Here is a 24,158-nt window from a genome sequence, read left to right as displayed (position 1 = left end):
CGTATTTATTTTAATGTATTTCTGTTACCTTATTACCTTTTATGCTTTCCTTGCGGATTATTTGGATATCCATCTGACTTACTTAAATTTCCTTCTGCATTTAATAGGACACCATCCATCTAACAGGAGTTGTATCATCATGGTTTGAGTGTCTGAATTGTTTATTGGGTATGACCTTTTGACATTTGCTCCTTTCATTGAATGTGGCACATTTGAATATCAGACCATTATTTTTACGAGGAATTTCAGCACAATGCTTTCTGTAGAGATATAAAGCTTTTAACACGAGACACGCAAATGTTCTAAAAGATAAGCTTCAATGTAGCAGCATTATCATTTTGCAAGGTGTTCAGTTTCTCTGTCATTTTCAACTTATGGATTTCATTTTTCTTAAGAAATTAACAACAACAAAAATTCTCCAAGCCTGCAAAATCACACCTCCAGCTCCACAATTCAGGTGTAATTTTTGCATGACTGTCTGAGAGGATGCGTGCATCCTAATCATTACATTTCAAACACACTAACAGCACAGGAACGGTTTGAGAGTGCTGCCCATGAAGCCCAATATTTTAATCTCATAAAGCTTTAGACTGTCTTTGACTCTTTAGAATAAATGCTAACTAGAAGATGTCATTACACAGAGTCAGTATCCAGAGCTATAATGAATACAACTCATTGCTAGCCATCAGTGATTGGGATGCCAGTCATGCAAACCAGTCAATGGACCTCTTCCTGCTCTCAGTAGCAGGCCTTGCATCATGGCACCCCGTGGAAATTGAAGCAGCCCTGATTTGTAACCTTCCTGGCAGTCTTCAGCAGAGACAACAAAGCCTTAGCAATCAGGCATACCCACCAGCTAAAGGCTGAAGTGCATTGGCAAGGTGGCCTGGGAAGCTTGCACAACTGTTGCCATCTGTATTTATTCTCAAGAAATATGCTCGTTCCAGCTATGAATCTGGCAATTTTATACAAATTAATTTCCCATTGTGTTTCTTTTTTCCTACCAAATGTGACCCTGGCAGAATATGCATTTTGTATAAACGCTTACCCAAATTCATCAGTGCTTCTCTTGATCTGATGGCATTTGATGAAGACAATGTTCCTCTCTTATATTCTTACAGTGTTCAAACACAGAAAGCTGCCCTCTGCTTAATGCTTTTAAAGTTGAATATTAATGACTTAAACGTAAATAAGAAAGTAGTTTGTGTGTATGGGAAATGTCTCTTAATAAAATCTGCTTCAGTTCGAGTTAATTCAGACTATCCATCCATGCATAAGAACAACTGAGGTATAAAATTGGGCACCATGTTTTCTGGCAATAATGAGAAGATAATATTCCTATGGAGTGTTTAAGCGACATCACTATTGATAGGTTAATTAGAAAGACAATTGTAAAGCTTCTCTGAATCATTAGAATAAAGAGTCGCCAATACATGGGAGCTTTGCTGCAGAATCTTTGCTCTGGCCATATTTTATAATTATTATTAACTGTGTTGTTAAAAAAAGCCAATCAGCATATACAAACAGAATTTCGGAAGCAGGCAAAATTGGAAAGAAATATATATAGTTTTACTGTAATTAAGAAGCTTTTCCTTGTTCAACTGTTTTTAAACTGCTTGTGATAGCCCTGTGTACATTTGCCTCTGCTAGCACATATCTAAGCAGGTGTATAGTTCCCTGTTGCACAAAATGAAATTAATTGTGGATGCATATTTTCATACTCTGTTAAATGAGGAAATCTAATGAAAAAAAAAAGCAGTCTCAAATGATTTGTGCAGAGGGCATTGCTATCTGTCATTTTACTAATGAGTTTTCTAATTAAACCTCAGGAAAGAGACTAATTACACTTAATTCCTTTTTATATGGGCATTCCATTTTTATAACTGATGCTTGGATTTTGCATTTTATTTGTTGCTGTTGTTATTGTTGATGAGTCCAAAGGGCCGAGAGATTGTCTGTTCTTGGAAAATGAACAGAATAGCAACTCCAGAATATCTATCTTGGTCAATTTCCAGGTGATGTTGAGCCCTAATATCATTGCCTCAATGTAGGCACACGCTGGATATCTGCTCTGCAAATTTCCTCAGAGAATTTGTTGTGCCTGGAAATCCCATGGTGTATTCCCAGATTTGGGCTTCCTTGAGTGTATTGTTGGTACAAAAGCTTGGACTTCTTGGTAAGAGAAATATATTTTGCTTTGGAGGAATTACAATGATGTGTTCCGTGTCTCACTTGAAGCAAACTCCAATAAGGGTATCAAGTGATAGTTTCTTCTCTTTGGTGGTCAACCAGCTGTTTAAGCGGGGAAACAGCAGAGAAGATGCTTTTTCCCCTTCTTCTGAGAGAGGGAAAAACATGAGAGCTGTTACTGCAGAAAGAGAGCTTGGAAACTGAAAAATGTGTACGACTACATGTCTGTGTACAGTGAGGAGTGCACAAGGGAAAATGAGGTTTGCAGTGGTTGCTAACAGGACAGCAAAGGAGACTTACAGTTCTATGGTAGACTTGATGCCTTCTGCAGCACTGCTGCAAAATAACTCATGTATGTGAATTAAAGATGTCAGAAAAGGAAAATTCATTACCTTACTTGTGTGTAACATTGCATTTTTAAACAGAGCTAGAATGACTCAGTGTAGAATAATGTAATGTTAATGGCTATTTCAGCACTGCAATCATGGATGGGAACCAGTAGAGTCTGTTAAAAAGGAAGGAAAAAAATCCTGCTGTCTCCCTGATGGATTCAGATAGTTCCATTCCCATTAGGGAAATGCAAAGCAAACTCAAGATTTGACAAACAGATTTTAAAGATCTTCTGCAGAATCCTAAGCATAAGTGTTCATGGGGAATACTTCATCCAAAGTTGCATTCAAACAGGAAAACAGAAAAAAAAAAAAAAAAAAAAAAAAAAAGAACTCTAAAAAGGAAAGTGCTAAAACAAGAATTAAGAATATACTTTCAAAGGATCAGGGAATCAAAATCTCAAAAGATAAAGAAAAGTTCCAAGATAAAAAAGCAGCCAAACTTGTGCAAAGGGCTCAACAGAGGTCAGCCTGAGAATGATTCCAACAGCAGTATCAGTGGGAAAGTCTACAGAACAAATTGATAAAGAAAATAGGAAGAAACCACCAGATGCAGATGGCACTCATCCTCAACTCTGAAGGAATTTGGATATGAAACTGCTGAACTATGGGATGTAATCTGCTGTCTAGATCAGAAAACGGCCTAGTAGCAGAGGAATGGGAAGTGGCAAGTGTGACACCTGTCTTGGAAAGCAACCAACTGAGTCTCCTGTTCATTCCAGCAGACGGACGGAAGCAATAAGGAGGGTGAGGAATAGCTGGCACATGGATAATTATGATATACTAGAGAAGGATCAGTGTAGCTTTTGTAGAGGGAAGCTGTTCCTCATGGAACTATTGCTGGTCACTGAAGTTGACAATGACTATATAGATAAATGTGATCTGGTTAGTATACTGACATTTTCAGAAAGCTTTTAATAGTAAGAGCCTTCAGTAAAGGCTCTGCTGTGGAAGGAGAAAGAATAGGGTCTGTTAGGTAAGAGATTAAATTCAAAGGGAAAAAAGCTGGAAATAAGTGGTCAATTTTCACAATCAAAAGACTTTACCATAGTGATTATTCTGTTCAGTGTATTTGTAAATGGCATGCTGAAAAGGCTGAAGATTGAATGACAAGATTTGCAGGCAACACAATGCCATGCAGTATGTGTGGAAAATTACACACACAGTCACTCCAAATTAACCATTACTCCTGAAGAGACAGATCTTACATCCTTGTGATTAGTTCTATGAGATGTCAGCCCAATCAAAAAAGCAAACAGAATGTTAACCACTAGGGAAAGAATAGAGATTAAAGAAGAAACTGTTATTTCATTTAAGAGCAACAGAATCTTGAAAACTGCAGATTGCTCCGGCACTTTCACCTTCAAAAGAATGTGATAGACCCAGAAATGGTTCAGAGGCCAGTGAGGATGGTCAGCAGTAAAGAAGAGCTCCTTTATGAGAAAGATGAAACAGACTGCTAAACTCAAGCAAAAGAAAAGATGGGTATGACGTTGGTCAGTAGAATAAGAGATATGGAGATGAGGAAGAAATTATAATATTACTGTTGTAGCTGTAATTAAAAAAAAAAAAAGTTTTTTTAAACAATACAAACATTGATCTTTGGAAACTCTTGATAGAGCATATCAATAATGTCAAAGCACAGCCATATTCAAATAAATGGATAGAAGAAATTCTGAATACTAAAAATGAAAATTCCAGCATAACGAATCTGTACAATGCTGACTGCCAGGGGCTTCGCTGTTTTACCCAGTGAGAAATCATTTGATATTTGTTCTACAATCCTTTGCTAAGGTAAGCATTATCTACTCATCCTTTCTGGAGTGATTATACTAGGGTGGGTGGGATGTAGGAATAGGTCTAATATTCATATTCTTTCACCTTCATATGTGAACTCTTCCAGTTCTGGCTTGTGGTAGTTTGGAAAACACAGAAGAGAGGCTGCCTTTGTCATGCCTGTGACGGGGCAAAATGTTTCAGGTGTCAGAGCAACACAATTTGGTCTATTTTCATTTTTTTTGAAGATTCCAGACACTGGATTTTTGAACTTAGAGCTGATTCATTTTTAGACCTCAAAAGATTTATAAAGCTTCTATAAAATACAGAATTAAATATGGTGTCTGCCTTCCAAATAAGTATCTTATTCATAAAAATTAATGCTAAGCCATTTTCAGCAAGATTATTATCTTGTTCCTTTGAAGGACTTTGCTATTAGACATAGAGTTAGAAAGATGCTTTGTGCCCAACAGAGTACATTTTTAAGAGAACGATTTTAATTACATGTGATAGGAATGTTCTTTCACCTTGTCTTTCTCCAAATAAATTTAAAAAATACAACATTCAGCTTTTTTGAGAAATGCTGAATAATAGTTCACATACAGTTAATCCAGCCCTGATTTATTAAGATTTTACTCTGTCAAGATATATTCAGCATCCTGTAGGACATTATTTTGCATTTCTTTGTTGCAGACACAAGAATGCTGATCAGCTTAATATCTACACGCCAATAAATTCCTTGAGTTTCACCACTCACATTAACCCAGTACCCAGCTCTGCTCATCACAGTCTGACTTATGTACAGCTCAAGTGCTCAAATATCCCAGTTGAATTCCCAGAGTTCGGATCAATCACACCCACTCTTGCTACAAGTGAGGATGGACAGTGATTTATGTAGTAGGGAATTGGCACATGAAAGAGATTACCCCAAGGGTCTGTGCAGTTCAGTGGGAAAACATAGCTAAACATCTTACTGTACCGTTCAGATGGATCACAAATCACAGAATAAGTGGATGGGACAAAGAATCTTTCTCTTTATGTTCTACTGTAATGACAGTGTTGACATTCACTGAACGCTTACTATGAAGGTAAGATTTATATTATAGCATAAAGTAAGACAGGTAAGCCACAGGATTTAAGGGTAAGTGCTAGTTATGTAGGAAAGATTGGCTACTTAAGTGACATGAATCACACTGGAGGCACTTGTCTGTTAGATATGTGCACAAGACCATAGTCAAACAAGCTGGTGGAGCACTGTATGCTCCAGGGCCATTCCTCTGTCCCTTAGGTGTGTGCATAACATCCATTTTTTAAATATCTAAGCATCTAATTATTAATGACTTTTCAGTGTAATTTCTGACAGCCCTCTCTGTATCTCAAAGACTTCAGTATTCTTTCTGATCCTGAATAGGACTACAAAGTTTGCTGTGGCAAATATTAACGTTACACTGGTTAATCCTTGGTTTATTTTTTTTACTACTATGGTTGTTTTTTCTTTTTTTTTATTACTGTGATTGCACTAAATGTTTGTAAGCAGATAATGACTGATCAAGCCTTTTCTCTTTCCTTCTCCCAGTTTCTTTGCTGTAAATTTCTTGACTGGATAAGGAGATGTCACTGTCATCCATTATTTCTACTGTGTGAAAACCACTTGTATTTTTAATACTTTTTCTTTAATCACTGTCAAGCTGAATTGAGCTTCTTGCTCACCATACTTATGGACAGCAACCTCTGCAAATCCTAAGGAGACCTTAGCAAACAGCCCTCTGATGTGGGACTAATGGAGCAGCTTAAACAGACACTACATTTGTCTTTAATAAAAAATCTTGGTGAGGGTTCACACAAGTGAGGAGCCAGTGCAAACTGTGGGGTCTGCACAGCAATGTCCTCTTACAGATTTCTCCTTACCGTAAAGAAATCTTTCGTTCTTCCTCCTGAGCTTTTTCTGTGGTATTATTTCACATTTACCTCTTGCCTTTGGAGCTACAGAAAGCTCCAAAAAGCTGAGATAATCCTACAAAAACTTTTTCTGGAGGGACTGAATGAGCAAAGCAAAATGTGTGGAAAATAGAATCTCAAGGATTAAGAGGCAGCACCTCTTGTTCACCTGTCTGAAGCTACAGGTACTGCATGTGATTGCTAGAGAGTATTTCTGGTATAACGTTTGGCAGTGGATAAGGAATCTCACAAAACAGAACATGTGGCAGCCCTTCCATTTCAGCTTGGATTTTTTCTTAGAGATGTGAGACACTAGCTACTGAAGATGCTTTTAATATAAAACGGTGATACATTGCACAAGGACATGCATCTATGGAAGCTGAGTTAAATTTAAGCCTTAGAGACAGAATGATAACTACACTGGTGGAAACAGATGACTTTCATCTTTAAAAACCTATAAATCAAGGTCTGCTGTAAAGCAACTAGATGAACACCAAGCAAGAGGCAAAAAAGAAAGCCAAAATGAGAAAATTCTATGATGAACATGGAAGAAAAAGACTTCTGCTTTGTTTGTTATACAAAAGCCTTCCCAAACACTGCTGGGATATAACTACCTGAAGCTGCTCTAAATTTTGCCTACACTTCAGTTCTCGTTATTTATAGTGAAATCAATACCTCAAGTTTATTTCTGACTTTATGACTTGACACATATGGGAATGCCCGGCTCTGAGGAGATGGTTTACATTCCCTTGTTAAACTTCACTGCTGTACAGAGTTTATGGAGTCCAGATAGATATCTGACAACATACTGCATATTGTCCTGAGAAGTCTGAAGAGTTGGTCTTATCCTAATTAGTTTCTTCTAGGGGATACAGCTAGCAATATCTAACTTTCACTTATCACTCTACTGTTTTGAAGCCCAACATATAGGCTTTTTTAAGTGGTCTTAAGCTGATATCTCCCATGGCGTAAGAGAGGGCTTCAAGGTATGATTTTCATGAGCACTCTGCCCCTCTTGCTGCAAGTAGCAATGCAAAGGCTATGTCTTCAGAAAGAAAAAGTAGAAACAATTGCCTGACCTTTCATTTGAGATATATGCGAAGAAGGAAATGACAATTTTGAATAATGTTGAATATTTGTACATAGGTTTTGACAGTAATTTCAAATGAAATGCTTATGCCTTCCATGATCTGAAACCCCAGCTATGTTTCCTTCTACATAAGAGACTGGTTTCCTCTTGGCTGCTTGCCTTTTTTGGCCATTGGCTCTTGAATATTGTATTCTTTTTTCTAGGAATGATCCTTGATGCAGCTGGATGAAATTTTTTGAATAAGGTGATATCAACTCTGTTATCATGGGAAAGGATGAAATACACAGATTGCTAGTTTGCAGAATGCCATGAACCCACCCACATCACCTATTAGTTACTATTAGAGGGTGAGTCTCTCACTGCTCATTTGGCAAGCTAGAACAGACTGAAGCCTCACAAATTCTTATGCAGCAACAGCATGGAAGCTCACAATAAACACTGCAGGAATATTTTGTCCCTTGTGTCTATTTCTAGATCCAAGTCTGTACAAATGAAATAAAGAGGAGCACTGGCAGCAGACAAGCAACAAAACAAAGAGCCAAAGAAAGAATGCAAAGCATGACAGATATAAAGCTCTGTGGTACTTGTGTTTTAGAAGTCTGTTTTACAAATCTATTCAAAAATGAGAAAAATTGTGTTGGTAGATATGAGAAAGTTAGAGATAGGGCTTACTGGTGTACGTAGACTGAGAAAAATGAGTTGACAAGGCAATGAAGCTGGAACTGTCAGAGATAGGAAGTATGACTGTTATGGTAGAAGTGAAAAAAAGGATGTAACTCATGAAGTGACAAATGACACAGACGTACAGTGTGTATTAAAAAGCAAATTTTGTCCTCATTCTTCACGAATTTCAAATTCAGTAAGCCTAATTGTGCAATATATTCTGTATTCTTGCAGTCTGCAGCCACAGGCTCTTTGAGGCTGGTTACAGTGAGCATGCTGGCTGCTGTAGATACCATTTACAGCAAAAAGAGATCTGTTGATCATATCTCATACCTTATCTTCATATCTTCATCTTGGAAACATGATGAGTACTTGTAATAATTTGTAATAATGATATTTGTAATAATGATGAGTACTTGTAATAACTGCCATTCAGCAAGACCTGGATAGGCTGGAGAGCTGGGCAGAAAAAAACCGGATGAGGTTTAACAAAAGCAAGTGTAGAGTCTTGCATCTGGGGAGGAATAATTCCATGCACCAGTACAGGTTGGGGGATGACCTGCTGGAGGGGAGCTCTGCGGAAAGGGACCTGGGTGTCCTGGTGGATGACAGGTTGGCCATGAGCCAGCAGTGTGCCCTTGTGGCCAAAAAGGCCAATGGCTTACTGGGGTGCATTAAAAAGAGCGTGGCCAGCAGGTCAAAGGAGGTGATCCTCCCCCTCTACTCTGCCCTGGTAAGACCTCATCTGGAGTACTGCGTCCAGTTCTGGGCTCCCCAGTACAAAAAAGACAGGGATCTCTTGGAAAGAGTCCAGCGGAGGGCCACGAAGATGGTGAAGGGCCTGGAGCATCTCCCCTATGAGGAAAGGCTGAGTGAACTGGGTCTGTTCAGCCTTGAGAAAAGGAGACTGAGAGGGGACCTGATCCAGGTCTATAAATATCTAAGGTGTGGGGGGCAGAATGGCGAGGCCGGACTCTTTTCAGTGGTGAGTGGAGACAGGACAAGGGGAAATGGCTGGAAACTGCAGCATAGGAAGTTCCGCACAAACATGCGCAAGAACTTTTTTACAGTGAGGTGACGGAGCACTGGAACAGGCTGCCCAGGGAGGTGGTGGAGTCTCCTTCTCTGGAGACGTTCAAGACCTGCCTGGATGCCTACCTGTGCTACCTGGTGTAGGGAACCTGCTTTGGCAGGGGGGTTGGACTCGATGATCTCAGGAGGTCCCTTCCAACCCCTACAATTCTGTGATTCTGTGATTCTGTAATAACTCTTCTGAGAGCAGTTGACGGTTCCCCTCCCATTTTCAAGAAAAGGAGAAAGGAAGACCCAGGGAACTATAGAACAGTGAGCCTCATCCCTGTGCCTAGGAAGGTTATGGAGCAGATCCTCCTGGAAGATATGTCAAGGCATATGTGAAGCTAAGTGATCTGAGACAGCCAGAACGGCTATACCAAGGGCAGATAATGCCTGACCAGTCTGGTGGCCTTCTACGATGGCGTGTCATCAAAGCCTTTGATATGGTCCCCATCACAGCCTTATCTTTAAAGTGGATAGATATGGATTTGAAGGCTGGATTAGTTGGTGGATAAAGAGTTGGTTGGTGGCCACAGCCAGAGTGTCATTGTCAACGGATTTATGTCCAGGTGGAAGACAGCCATTTGTGGTGTCCCCAAGGTCTCTGTCTTGGGATCAGTGCTCTTCAACTTCTTTATCAATGACATAGAAGGATTGAGGGCACCCTCAGCCGGTTTGTGGACACCAAGCTGATTAGTGCAGTTGATACAGCAGAGGGAAGAGATGCCATCCAGAGGGACTTAGACAGGCTTGAAAATTGGCACTACTGAGGTTTAACAAGACCAAGTGAAAGATGTTGCACTTCAGTTGGGGTAGTCGTGTATATTAGTACACTTCGGGAGAAGAACTGAGAGCAGTCCTGAGGATAAGGGCTTAGGGGTCCTGAGGGATGAAAACCTGAATGTGAGCTGGCAGTGTGTGCTTGCAGCTCAGAAGGCCAACTGTATCCTGGACTGCATCAAAAGAGGGGTGGCCAACAGAGAGAGGAAGGTGATTGTCCCCCCTCTGCTCTAGCCTTGTGAGGCTCCATGTGGAGTATTGCATTCAGGCCTGGGGTTCCCAGCACAAGAAGAGTGCAGAGGAGGGCCACAGATATGGTCGGAGGGCTGGATCACCTCTCATGAAAAAAAGTGGAGGGAGATGGGCTTGTTCAGCTTGGAGAAGAAAAGGCTCCAGGGAGACCTCATTGTGGCCTTCCAGTACTTAAAGGGGAGCTTATAATAGGAGAGCGACTGACTTCTTACACGGTCTGGTAGTGATAAGACAAGGGGGAATGCTTGATCATTGTTCTCAGTGTGAGATGAAGAAAAATATGAGCTATCATGAGACTCATTTAAATAGACCTGTAAAATTGTTGCTGGTAGAGTCTGAATCTCCAAAAGCTCCAAGGACTGTGCTCCACATCTTCAGTGTTATGTTCCTCAACTCTGATGACTGATTCAATTTACCACTGTTGTTCCTTACAGCATATGCCATATTATTGCTCTGCTCTGGTGCTAGAACTCAGAAGGTCTCAGAGAATCTATCTCACATTCAAAGTTCTTGATAATAATTTTCTCTTTTATATCATTTTCCTTATATCTAATGAAAGTTTTCTTCAATACTTCTAAGCTATCTTGCTATTTATGAAAATTCATTTGTTTTACTGAAAGTATTTTAAGCCACATTTTTCAAGTTCTGTAAACAGTTGCTGTAGTAGGCTTCAGAATTACCAATTGTAGCTTAATTTCTGCTCCACAGATAGAATTAAGAGGAATCTGTACTAGCTGTACATTCTACAGAAGTCTTTTGCAATGAGTCTTCGTATCTCTTATCCATGATTTATAGTAAAATCCTGACAATATTAACCATAGTTTTTGACTTGACATATGGATCTATATGAAGTTATGTAATTATAGCTTTGACTATCCAACACTGTTTGAGAATAGTTTATCAGCCTCTGCAGAGGACACTTGCACTGCAGACTTCTGTGTCCTTTGATGGATGTTTCCTTCCCATGGCTTGTGATGGATGAGTCCAAGTTAAATGAGGATTTATTCTTCTGCTTTCTACAGAGAGTATATGAGCCCAAGCAAAAGAGTGAGTACATGTAAAAGTACCAGGACCAAGAGTAGGGCACTGAGACTGTGAAAGTTTTAAAATTGTTTTTTAAGGCAATAACTTGTCAAACCTTAAAATGTACTGCGGTATATATATAGGTTGTCAGAAAGTGGTCCTTGGGTGGAAAAGCAATATGCAGCTGAGACTGATGAACTCTGTATGACATCAAATCAGTAGTCTTCCACCTTTCAGGTTCCCAGAACAAATCAGCAGAAAATTGAAGAAGAAGGCTCAGTTGGTCATGAAGAGCAATTAAAGACTATTTTAGATCTTGCAGTCCTAAAATGGAGAGTTTCTCTGTGGATTTGTTTCCAATAAAAACACTAACTGCCTGGCATGCCATTCCCAGAGGAAAGTAAGATCAAGACTTCTAGCTGGAAATGCAAACGGGGTAACAAGCTTTATGAAACCTTCTCCCCCTTCCATAATTCTTTTTGGAGACAGACAGTTCTGTCCGGGCCAGCAGAAACCCATAAATCACAGAACTTGCTATCCTCAGTCTGTGAGTCTGTTCTCTCATCTGCACCAAGCTTCACTGGAATTCAAATGATACTGAAGATGAAACTAGAAGGGTGTTCCAATTTCTGTCTCTCTTCCTATCATCTGCCTTCCAGTATTTGAAGGGAGTTTATAAACATGAGGAAAATATTTTTTTTTACGTAGACAGTGTAGAATAGATAGTAATAGGACAAGGGGGAATGGTTTTAAACTAAAGAAAGGGAGATTTAGATTAGATATCGGGGGAAGTTTTTTACTGAGGGGGTTAAAATAAGTATTAAACAGGAGAATACAACCCAAGCCTCAATGACTGGGATGGAGGGTAAAGCTGGTTTCAAAGAGTGGTGCTTGTGAGAGAAAACTCTGGCTAGAGAAAACTCCAAGTTTCAGCTACCTGTCCAGAATTAGACTTGGCTATATGTTGTGGCCACATCAACAAGATTTAAAATAAGCTATTTTAGAAAATAAATTAACATTTTTCAGGATAAGTTACAGGACTTTTCCTAATGAAATTGAAAAAAGCTGTGTAATAATACATATTAAGCATATATACATATACATTTATATACATATATATATGTATTTGTATATTTATGCTGCTCACATGGTGAATAACTTTGTTCTATGGTACTAGTTTATTCAAATGATGCACAGATTTTAATGTATTATTTTTGACTGATACACATTATTACTTGAAATGAACGTCTCTAAAAGCATTGTACATCAAGTTCTGTTGTCTTAGTAATATTTTTTCCAAATATGTGATTCCAGAGTTTATTAAATGCATAATTTTTTCCAGATCTTGAGTCACATTGTCTGATAATGCACATCTTGCTTATGGCCTTTTATTAAGAGCAGCCAAGTTTCATGGAACTGTTTAATGCAGGAAAGAACGATAACACCAAAAATGCTTTTCAGCTTAAGTTCTAGCTGCAACATTAATGCAGCCTTGTTCAATTTCACACAGCAAACATTGTGGAAATAGTTCTCCACTTCCTGTTGCCCATCTGGCTTCCATCTTGCAAAAACTGATTATGCCTTTTCTTCTCTATGCAAGCTCCCAGCGTCAAGAATTTAAACTCCATGCTACAACTGAGGACTAAATTAATCCTAGAATTCTGCAAAGTGGCAGATTAAGAGTGAATTAAAAAATAACCAACAGAAAAATACTAATTCTACACAGACTAACAGAAATGCTTTTTCAGTATGAATGATGAGATTGTTATGACTGTGAAACAGAACCCATTTAACAATCACAGCATTTACAAAATTTGTTATTACTACTGTAAAGGACGCAAATGCAATAAGAGGTGTGTATCACCAAATAGTGAAACCGATCCCTACAGGTTGAATTATATCAATAAACAAAATCATCAAAGGATAGGAAGCAATTTGATTAAGTTAGTAAATTAACACAGACCATGTCTTCAGTATCATAACTATCAGCTAAATTTCTCACAGTTATCACTGCTTTTGTGACTAGAGAAATAACTGTTATTTATACCAATATTACTATCAAAGATGTACTAAATGCTTCCACAGAGATTTTGAAGATGCTTTGATATGAGTGCAAGAATAAGAAAAAAAAAGTACAATGAAATAAAAGCTATTATCAACAAAAACTAATGCATTTCTTCCACAAAGAATCTATGTAATTTCAAGTTGTTTCTTCAACTCATTCACAACAAGATTGTCTTATTGCAGGCATTTGGTATTGGTTCTTTAAAACATAATCAGAAAAAAACTACTTTCTATTTGACCCCATCTGTCTGATCCCATCCCAAATACATCAGTTAAAGTTGACAAGCTTTTTATAATTTTACTTACCCTCATCCTTCCATTTCTTATTGCTGGTCCATCTTCTGCTAACCTCAGCACAAATAAATCCATTTTGTATTCCCTTCCTCCTCGAATACTAAACCCAAAACCTTTGGCTCCCTTCTCTAAATCAACGGTGAAATAATCAAAGTCCTATACAGAAAAAAAACCAACAACAACAAAATGGAGGACAATTAATCATAATAATAATCAGTGACCTAATAGGCATTAAAAAAAACTTTAAAATACATCTCTTCAAATATGCATCTACTCGTTAATACAAGCAAATGCACCTTCAATGTATAATTCTGCACTGTCAGGATAGATGAGAATAAGAACAACTGTTTTCGTCATTAAAATTGGATTTTAGCAAATATAAATGCCTACATCTAAACTATCCTGAAATGCTATGAACTATGAACTATGCTGCATGTCATGCAGCAGTTATCTAGAATCAAAACTTTCAGGGTGATTTCCACATTCACCCTCAATACTGTCATGGTACCAAAGGGCAAGGTTTTATGTCTATACAGAAGTTCTGATCTGGCAAGTGGGATAGCAGGCAGCTCCTGTACAAACACCATTATAATGCAAAAAATTAGTAGTAGTGGTACCTCCTAAATTCCTGGCAGAACTTATAGAATCATACAACTGTTTGAATTGGAAGAGACCTTTAAAGGCAATCTACTTCAGCTCCCCTGCAATGAACAGGGAACCTGCAGCTAAATCAGGTGCACAGAGCCCCTTGAGTGTCTCCAGGGACGGGGCATCCACCACCTTTCTGGGCAACCTGTGCCAGTGCTTCAACTCATCTTGCTCAGTAGGTTGGACTGCATGGAGTCACAAAGAGCAGCAAATCTCCTCACTTCAGGTAAAATATGTGCCTTGAGGAGGAGGTGGGAAGTGAGGGGTTTGAACTTATTTGTTCTGCATCCTGTAGGCACTGAGATTCATATTTCCAGGTTTTCCTTGGCAGATCTGAACTACTAGTACCACAGAGGGGTCTCAGTAGGAACTTGCTCTGTTGCTGCTGATCCACTGGCAGCCAAATGTGCAAAAGTCATGGGATCAAGAGGAAAACAACAGCAAACTTGAGCTGTATATACCAGTGGACAGAGAATTAAATAGATCGGTGAGAAATGGGCAGCCTAGGCAATCTCTAGCTGCTAAACAGTGTCTCTAAGGCTGTGGACACAGGGACAGATATTTCCTTCTTTGAAACAGAAATGAATTAACTCAGAAGTTTCTCTGGATTCCACTTAAGAATTTGGATATTTTCAGTGATAGAGTTCATGTATCTGGCATGGAAAACACAGACACAAAAATAACGTCTACATATGGTTTCAGCACACAGTGTCCAGAAAAACGTACTGTCTTATTTAATACATTTTTTACCTTTGTGGCCCCTTTTTTTTTTTTCCTTTTCCTTTTTCTTTTTTTTTTTTTTTTTTTCCCCTTGCATACATGTAAGAAGAAAGGAGGATATTTTCATCAGGACTTTAAGCTAGGTCCTTAAAGCTTCACAAGTGTCAGTAGATATTTATCACCAGCATAGTCCTTTCCAAGGTTCATCTAATATTTATTTGAGTTTGTGAGATCATGCCTGATCTCATAGAGACTGGTTGCACAAGCTTGTTTCTCTTCATCCAGACTACTACTGACAAAAAAGTAATTTTATAGATCAGGATTCACTTTTACTTATTTATTTATTTGGATTAGATAAAATCTTGTTTTTCAGCAATGCTTTAGAAATGCCATCTCAACTAAATACTTCTGCTGATACACGGACAGCTTATTTTAGAACTTTGATTTTACCTCTCCAGTACCTCAAAAACAGCATTTATTTAACACTGTAGTCGCACAATTAGAAATGCAGCATTATTTGGCAGATCACAAGGTTCTTCATTAATATTAATGGCTCTGCATTCATGTCCTCTACACAGAAACAGTAACTCAGTGTAAAAACAATGAAGGTGCCTTTTCCTCTTGTAACATCAGCTGCTTTAATAATACATGATCTCTCTCTTCCAACTGCAGCGCTTTCCATTGAGGAGAGCTGTCAGCATTTTGTACCTGGGGCTGTCTGTAGTCTGACAGGGGGTACTGCCGGGTGTCGGGAGAGTGCTGCCTGTAGTCCAGCAAGGGTGGCTGCCTGTAGTCAAGGGGTGGTGGCTGCTGGTAATCCATCACAGGAGGATGCCTGTAGTCCAGGGGAGGCTGGCGGTAGTCAGTTGAAGACTGCCTGTAGTCTGTAAATGGAGGTTGTCGGATATCAGGCTTCACATCCTGTCTGGCTTTTACTTCTGACCTATAACTGAGAAAGGCAAAATGGCTTCATTTCAGAAAGCAGCAAAAGTGTGAAGAAATATGCATTACATGCCATATCCAGGAGTAAAAGCAAATTGCCTGACTGCAAAATTCCACAGAGCAAATTTTCACAGATAAGCAAAACTTTTGAGAGTAAATAGTTGAGGCATCCAAAATCGGCAAGCACTTCTGAAACACAAGCATAAGCATTTCTCCCTCAGGTCATACTGTGTAATTTTCCAGCTGCTATCAGTGAGATTGGGATTAGGCTCAGAGGGAAAGACAAAGAAAGAAGCATCCTGATTCCCTTTTATCTTGCCTGCCTGAAAGATGAAACTGCATGTAAACACCCCAACAATGCATACCTTAAAAGAGTCCACTAAGTTTATGACATTCTGTCTCCAGAATTAAGATTTCTATAGAGTAAATGAAACAACAGTGCAGACTTTCATAGCCCCTCTGTTTCAGTGACATAAATCATTAATATTGTGAACTTCTAAAGGTTAAAAAAGGATGCATTCTTTTTACTAGCTGTTAACTTTCTAATGAAAGGCATTTGATACAAAACACGTTAATACAGTATTTATTATTACTGCACGCACCTTGCAATAGTGCCTGGCTGCAAGCCCACAGAACATAATCAGTAGTCATTGAAAGAAGTCACACAGGGTAAAAGGAAAACAAATTTGGTTAATGAGGAATTAATAAGAAATAAAATATTGCTTTAATTGTCAGCTGGTTAAAGGAAGATGAATTCTAACATTTCAAAGAAAATGGGACTTTCTGTAGTGCTGCAGCTGACCAAGTGACTGTGTGTGTATGTGACTGTGAAAGCAATTTTGAAAAGAATTTATTGATTGAAATAAATGGCAGTTTGGATGAAGGAGAGCATCGGTTTTGCTCATGTTAATTTATCTCTGAGAAGATAAGTAATCGATCCGAACAATTTGGAATGTTTTAGATATGTGTCAGAATTTTGTTACTTTGATAGTGCAGTTACAAAACCACTCTGGCAGGTCTTCCTACACACTAACTCCAATTAACTCTGTGTCTGACCAGACACGAAAGTACCAGAACCACTACTTTCCTTTAGCATTTATGAGAAAATGGAAATAGCCTGCTGCCAAACATTCTTTTAAAACCTGTACATCCACAGTGTCTACAGTAAGACTTGCACGTATACATGCAATCCTCTCACTTTCTTTACTCAGCATCTTAATCCCATGTAAAAAGAAGATGGAGAACAAGAGGCTTAATGTGATACTGAGCCTTATTAACAGTGAAATAAAGAATACTGATTAGGATCTCTATGAGTTTTAAGCATCTTTTAGTATTTTAATTTTGATACAGAAGCAATATATGTGACTAAACAAACCAGATGTAATCATATTTATAAAATCTGGTAACAGTCACTTTACAATTAGCAATAGTGGTTCTTTTTCTGGGCTAGGAGTCAACATTAGGCAGGTTCTCAGTGTTCTACCACAGCTGTATCTAAGATGAGAATGCTTTTATTTACAGCTGTTGAGTAGGTAAATGGACTAATGACCAATTATAGATCATGACTTTCAGTTAAACCATTACAAAATTTCTTTATGAAATTTTAATTAGTAACATTTACAGATCACCCTTGAAAATTCCCAAATCAGCAGATATTAAATATTGACTTACAGTTACCCAGAGAGACTTTTGTGAAAGCTGTACACTGCATTTCGTCAGAAGTGCATGCCTTTTAAAAACTGATCACTTTTGGAGAAATATTCAATAAAATATAATGGAAAGAAATCTGCCAAGTGTGACTAATTGAGAGAAAACTCTTTTGGGCAAGTGAAGGTACTACATCTGCTGAACAAGAAAAACTGGAGGGTGCAGTGCATAACAACTGAACTCAAGTATCTCCAGAAGCAAAAAGTTAAAATTCTGTAACCAGTACCTACTGTTTGGGGACAAGGGCCTTGATGTATGTCAGTTGCTGAAGATTAGCATAAAGACAGCACAATCAGCTTCATTTCACACACCAAAAATTAATCTGAAGACTAAATAGCTTGATTGGAGATCACAGAAAGCTGTATCATTGCATAGCATGAGTGTGCTTTTGATATATTAAGCATTTAATACATCTGTCCCCTGCTATTTCTTTTCCATCTCTGATAAACTTTTTCAGTGCACATAAATAAGTTATACACGATAAATTGGCTGGAAAATTATGCACCATGGAGAAAACCTTTAATAAAAAATATCTTCTTGACTCCAGAACTGCAATGAGCTAAAGAAAACGACACGTAAGATAATGGGAAAAAGGCCATATCATCATCACATGTTAATAGATCTGCTTTGTGACTGATAACATAGTAAGAAAGTCCTATGCTATTTATGAAATGATTAGCAGGGAATATGCTAGTATTCAGCTCCCTAGTAAAAACATGATCCCAGTGGATATTTAAAGAAGTTTGGGCAGATCTCTATTAAGAATAATATTAGCCACAGAATCACAGAACTGGGGTGGAAAAGACCATGAAGACCATTTAGTTCCAACCCACTAGCATATGCAGGGACTCCTCCACTAGATCAGATTGTCCAGGACCCCAACCGGCCTGGCCTTGAGCACCTCCACGGATGTGGCATCTGTAGGTTGCTCCAGTGCCTCACCATCCACACAGGAAATAATTTCTTTGCACTAAGTTAATTATTCCCTCTTTTAGTTCAAAATTGTTATATCTTGTTCTATCACAACACTCCCTGCTAAAGAGTCCTGCTGCCTTCTTGTAGGCTACTTAAGTTATGGCAAGGCCTCTATAAGGTTTCCTGAAAGCCTTTTCTTCTCCAGACTGAGCAATTCCAACTCCATCAGCCTCTCTTCTAAGGAGAGGTGATCCAGTCCTCCAAGCATCCTTGTGGCTCTCCTCTGGACTCACTCCAACAGCTCCATGCTCTTCTTATACTGGGAACCCCAGAGCTGAGTGTAATATCTGCAGATGGGTTCTCATGAGAGTGGAGTAGAAGGGGAGAATCTTAACCTGCTGGCCACACTACTTTGATGCAGCCCAGGCTACTCACAGAAGACATGTTAGCACAGTTTACCACCTGTGAGCATGATCCCAGCAGCACTGGGTGTTAGAGACCATGCCATCTCCACGAGGGAACTGCAGGCCGTGAAGTTGCTATTTTCTTACCTGTTCTCATGTCCCTGCAGCTGCAGGGGCTGTGGGAGTGTGGGCTGTGCCACAGGGCTGTGCTGGGTGATGGGGCTTTGCTGCTGGGCCAGGGGGCTCTGCTGTTGCTGCTGCTGCTGCTGCTGCTGCTGCTGCTGTTGGGCCAGAGGGCTCTGCTGCTGCTGCTGCTGCTGCTGGGCCAAGGGGCTGTGTTGCTGGGCCAGGGGGCTCTGCTTCTCTGAGCTGGGTGCTGAGGCTGGGCTGTTCAACTCTGCATAACGGGAAGCCAGAGATTAAAGAGCTGTCACAGAATGGCATTTAACAAAGGGCAAAGGTAGCTGATGACCATTGTCAGTCGCACTCCAGAAATGTATGATTTGTACCTTTTGCTCTCTTGGGTTATAATTACAATTTAAGACGTCTGAGGCTAATAGGCTCCTCTTGGTATTCTCTGAGATCTGAAAGCCTGGCCAATTCTGCAGCTCTGGTTGACAACCTCATTATTTAAAACCCAAATGAACAGGGCAAATGGCTTCCATGCGTCATGGTTGCTACGAAAGCCTGGAAATACTGATATTTGAAAACTTTTCATTTTGAGAAAATGAACGATTTTAGTGCTCTCAGCATTATTATGGGATGACAGATGTTGTCATGAAAGCTAAACCACTCATGCGCTGCTCTTTGAGCTCAACAAGAATTCCCTGCAGTTTTTACATCTTTCGGGACTGTGAAAAGTAAAATATTACTGATGCCAAATGACCAGGGCTTCACATTGCAGAAAACCAGTCTTCCTTTTTCCAAACAATGTAAAACTCAAAAAGATGGAGAGACTGGGCTGGGAGATGGCTTCTACAATCAGGCATTACACTCTACCTTCACATTTCACCCCGAAGACACATTTGGCATCAAACTTATATCGAATGTATTTCTCCCAGCACACTGGCTCAGCATTGCTCGGAAGCTATTGCCAGAGGATGGAGAACTGCACAGGTCATCATGTATACATTATCAACAGCAAAGTATACACTGTTTTTTTTTTTTTTTATTCCTGCTTGCAACAAAATGAGTGAGGCCAGTGTGGCCAGACAATAGGTAGGCAAGATCCAGATCTTGCCCAGATCTTTGCATTTGAATCTAGTTTGAATTTTGAACTATTTTATTTTACATTTTGTAACAAGTGAGTTTGTCTCATTTGACTGTGCTTATAACAGCTTTCTGCTTCTTTAATTTATGCTCATAATTGTTCTAAAAGTTTAGGATGCTTTATTAAAAATCTTTTCAATTTAGGCTTAATCGTCAAAAAAGCTTGTATATCTGCACTTAAAGCGCTCCTCATGCAGGCATAAGCAATACTTGTCTGTGTAATTACTATGCTTAAGGCTTTAATTGCCCATTTTGCATCTGTGAGCCTCTTTTGTATTGCAGAGTTTCAGAGGCAGAGACTGAGAATATTGTCCTTGGTTTCTACATTACTCTCATAACTATGGATGAACAAGTCAAATCATAAGCTGCTTCTAAAACTGTTTTGCATTTATATGGCATTTTTCACCTGAAAGTACATTACAGAGGTATTAGATTTTTTTTCCTGATTTATAAATTGGGAAGCTAATCCCAGAAGGCAAATGAGGCATCCAATGTCACCCAGCCACACGGGGCAGCCTTGCCTTGCACACACAATGCTCCACCAGCAACTGAGAGCAGCTTGTAGCACTGCATCTGCTTTCCTTCTAGTTTAACGTTCCCGTTTACTTAAATGGGAAATACTTAAATGTCAGTAATTTGCTAATATGCATTATTCAGTGTGCAAGGAAAGCCTAAATAAACTGCATGGACTGCATACAGCAAAACACTAGTTTGTAGCTGCTCACAAGACTGACCTCTGGTGATCATACACTACTGTTCTTGCAGCTCTCTGGGGTGAATTCTGAGCTTCTGTGTTTATGTGTTCTTCCCTTCACTGAGTTCATTTAGCAAAATAGGCACATTCCCTCAGTGACAATCCATGGCCAGTGTCAGGCTAATTCCTCACCCAGTTGCTGGATGCAACAGCAGAAAGTGAGGGTCACTCAAGTAATTAAGTAATTGCATTACCTCGTGTATGTGACTCTTGGTTCTGATGGTAATCAGACCATTAAACTACAAAAAGTCCTGAAATCAACCTCAAAACCCATGAAGCCAACATCAAAGGACCTCCACTGATAAGCCTGTGCAGTAATGATCAGAATAATTAATCTCTCCTTATCCTCACCTTATAAATGAGATATTTATAGTTTCATGTCTTTCCTGCCTTGTGCTCTTATCCTTGCACATGTGGAGGAAACTACCAAATCTGAACTCTTCTTTCACATCACTTTGTCACAGGTAGCTGATATTGGAACATGCCTGGTGACAGCCATTGCAGTGCCTTGTCAGTCACTTTGCTGACTTAAAGGTTTTGTTCAAAGGACATGAACTTGAAATCTTGCTTTCTTATAGGATGCTTTTCCATGTAAAAGGCAGTTCTTACAAAAGACATGAAAACTGAATTTCTATTAATCTGTTCTCTCTCAGATTTCTCCAAATTTCCTTTGAATACCTTTTGCATAACAAGAAACCTTTTCAAGAATTCAGATATTATTCCAGCTGATTCTAAGGCTGTAATTTTGGTGTACTGTATGTTACGGCTGAGAATGTGAAACAAAAGATGTTCTTTCAAGCACTGACATAATTCAAGCTAATTGGAGGCTACTCAAAATTTTCTTCCTGTTTTTAAGGGCCATTGACTTACCCTCCTGAGGAATGATGCGAAGTGTTACACTGAGACCTGCATCTTTAATTAGCTTCACAATATCTGCATGAGGCATGTTAATGATAGACTGGCCATTCACAGCTAAGATCCGGTCTCCGACTTTAAGTTTTGCACAGCGATCAGCAGGACTTCCATCAATTATCCGCCCTATTTTATGGGGTACAGCTAGACAAGGAAGAACAGTCACAGTTAGCTTATGCAGCAGTAAGTGGTGGTGCCACAAACAGAAGAGCTAAACTGAGCTAATTTGGGAGAAATTTCCACCTGAATGAAAAGATACTTTGTGCATAAAACACTTGGCCTTATATAATGCCATCTGTATTAAAACAACATAGATTGTGCTAGAAAATCAGAATCTAGATGTACATGGCATATACATACTAAGTCCATCATCATTTTTATGGTTCAGCTAGTTTACAAACCAGGCACGTAACTAGACAATAAACAGATCAGAAGAAGAATAAGGCATTAAAACACTGAAGGGGATAAATTTTCACATTAAGTAGTAGTCTTAAATTGTCTCCCACCCCTGAGTTTACAGAATCCTTTTGTCTGTATTTTGTAATACAGCCTCTACAGACATGATTTATTTTATATACAAACAGATTTTACTACTGAAAGTGCCCAGGGTTCACTACATTGTTCTCCTCCTCCACACAAACGTTAATTGATAAGCAGAAATCATACTGAAGATTTATAGAGATGTGCAGTTTTCTAATTAGATGCATGTCAGCATTAATTTGCAGTTAATTATGAGTGTATAGACACATTAACTACATCAAATAGAAGCACACAAATACATACACATTCTTAAAACTGTACAGATCAACTTTGCTGCTTTTGCTCTTTGTGGTTCTCCATCTCCCTGTGTGCTCCATCTGTTCTCTTGTCCCGTCTTTTCCCTCATTTCCTACTGAATTTTCTGATGTTTCTCCTCCCATTTTTACCTAAATGGATATGCTATAGCCGACTTTTCCCATCTCTCCATCTCTCCCCCAAAGAATATGGTATTTTTCTTTTTATTACGTAAAATATATTTATCACAATTTCATTTGACTGTTTATTCTATTAATATCATAACAGTGCCTGAGAATTCCCTGCCAATCCCATACTTCAGTCATAGCAAACCTAGCCCAAAGCTGCTCTGCCTCGCTGTCCACCTCCAAATGGTATTTAAAAGCATTTTTTTTTCTTTTTAAAATAATATATCCTTAAACATTCTAACATCTAAAGAGAAATTTGAAAAGATGAAGCAAAAAATGAATTAACATTTCCTTGAGATATCTTGGCTATCAATGCTATTATCAAACAAAACACTAACAGGGAATATTTTCAGAATACTTCATCATTGCAAAACAAATTTCTCAATCCCTTGTATGCATTTCCTGAAGGTGATCATGACAAACACAGACTGCACATCTCATGCAAAGTCACAATATGCACTCCTCATAGTGATTTTTTGCTTCTAATAAGGATGAAACTGTTGCATACAGTGTTATAAATTAAATTTCTGAGAACTAGAAATCTAAGTGAATACTCCGAAATGAAAGCCATAACCAGATTGCAAGCTTATTACAATTATCTTTCAGGCAAGAATGTAAATTAAATTATGACTTCAGTAATACTGAATAGATAAGGCTTGTTTACTTCAGAAATATTTTACTGCTTAGGAAACAGGCAAATAGCTTATCTGAGTATCTGTGGTCATTCTATACATTTAAATATACAACTGGCCTCATTTTGTAAAGAACTTGATTTTATTTTGCCCTTGATGCCCAGATTCCTCAAATAAGTAAAAGTGTAAGTTGACAGTGAAACAATTTACATTCACAGAAAGCCCTTGATCAAATCATTTCACAAAGCACCACTAAGAGTCATTTGAACTAGGACTGAACCATTGCTGTTGCTGTTATGCAATACAGGAGCTGTCTGAAATTACCCTGCCTGTGCTACGCATCAGTAGAGATCTGAAAATATGAATGCCTTATATGAGTGAGCAAGAAATTGAGTAGGAAGAAAGGAGAAGCACTGCAGATGAGACGTCATAGATAAAATTCACATGCTTGCCATTGTTAACCCTAAAGATGTTTTTGCTAGTGTAAATAACTTACGTAGGGACACAACTTCAGTAGTAAGGGAAAAGAGGGCAGGGAATCCTGTTTATCTGCCAGCACAATTTCTGTTGGACTTCTTGCACGTGATGAGTGAATAGAGCAGATGTCTGCGTGTTTGTGATTTCTGCTAAAACCAAAGCTGGGTGGGATGGCCATGACAGTCTGATTCAGCTCCAAATCCTGGGAAATGGAAAGGAAAGAAAAAGAGAAGGAACTTTTTTCCCCTATTTCTTCCTTTTAAGCCAAATGGACTTTGCCTGT

The 24,158-nt window shown here is 38.8% G+C and overlaps 1 protein-coding gene across 3 annotated transcripts in view; it reads right to left on the bottom strand.

Annotated features, from left to right (window-relative positions):
- The window catches only part of MAGI2 (membrane associated guanylate kinase, WW and PDZ domain containing 2), a 708,774-nt gene that overhangs the window by 28,364 nt on the left and 656,252 nt on the right, over positions 1-24,158 (bottom strand). For all 3 annotated transcript variants that reach the window (XM_042872317.1, XM_042872319.1, XM_042872318.1), the window contains 4 exons: positions 21,763-21,948; positions 19,017-19,266; positions 15,610-15,850; positions 13,546-13,689 (listed from right to left, as the gene is read on the bottom strand). In XM_042872317.1, the coding sequence (XP_042728251.1) occupies positions 13,546-13,689; positions 15,610-15,850; positions 19,017-19,266; positions 21,763-21,948 (821 nt within the window). The remainder of the gene's footprint in view (positions 1-13,545; positions 13,690-15,609; positions 15,851-19,016; positions 19,267-21,762; positions 21,949-24,158) is intronic.

The sequence above is a fragment of the Lagopus leucura genome, unplaced genomic scaffold (assembly GCF_019238085.1).
Source record: "Lagopus leucura isolate 7727_CA_CO unplaced genomic scaffold, USGS_WTPT01 Super-Scaffold_100008, whole genome shotgun sequence".
Classification (NCBI taxonomy): domain Eukaryota; kingdom Metazoa; phylum Chordata; class Aves; order Galliformes; family Phasianidae; genus Lagopus; species Lagopus leucura.
Note: the sequence above shows the minus strand (reverse complement) of the source record. Positions and strands in the feature narration are given on the sequence as shown.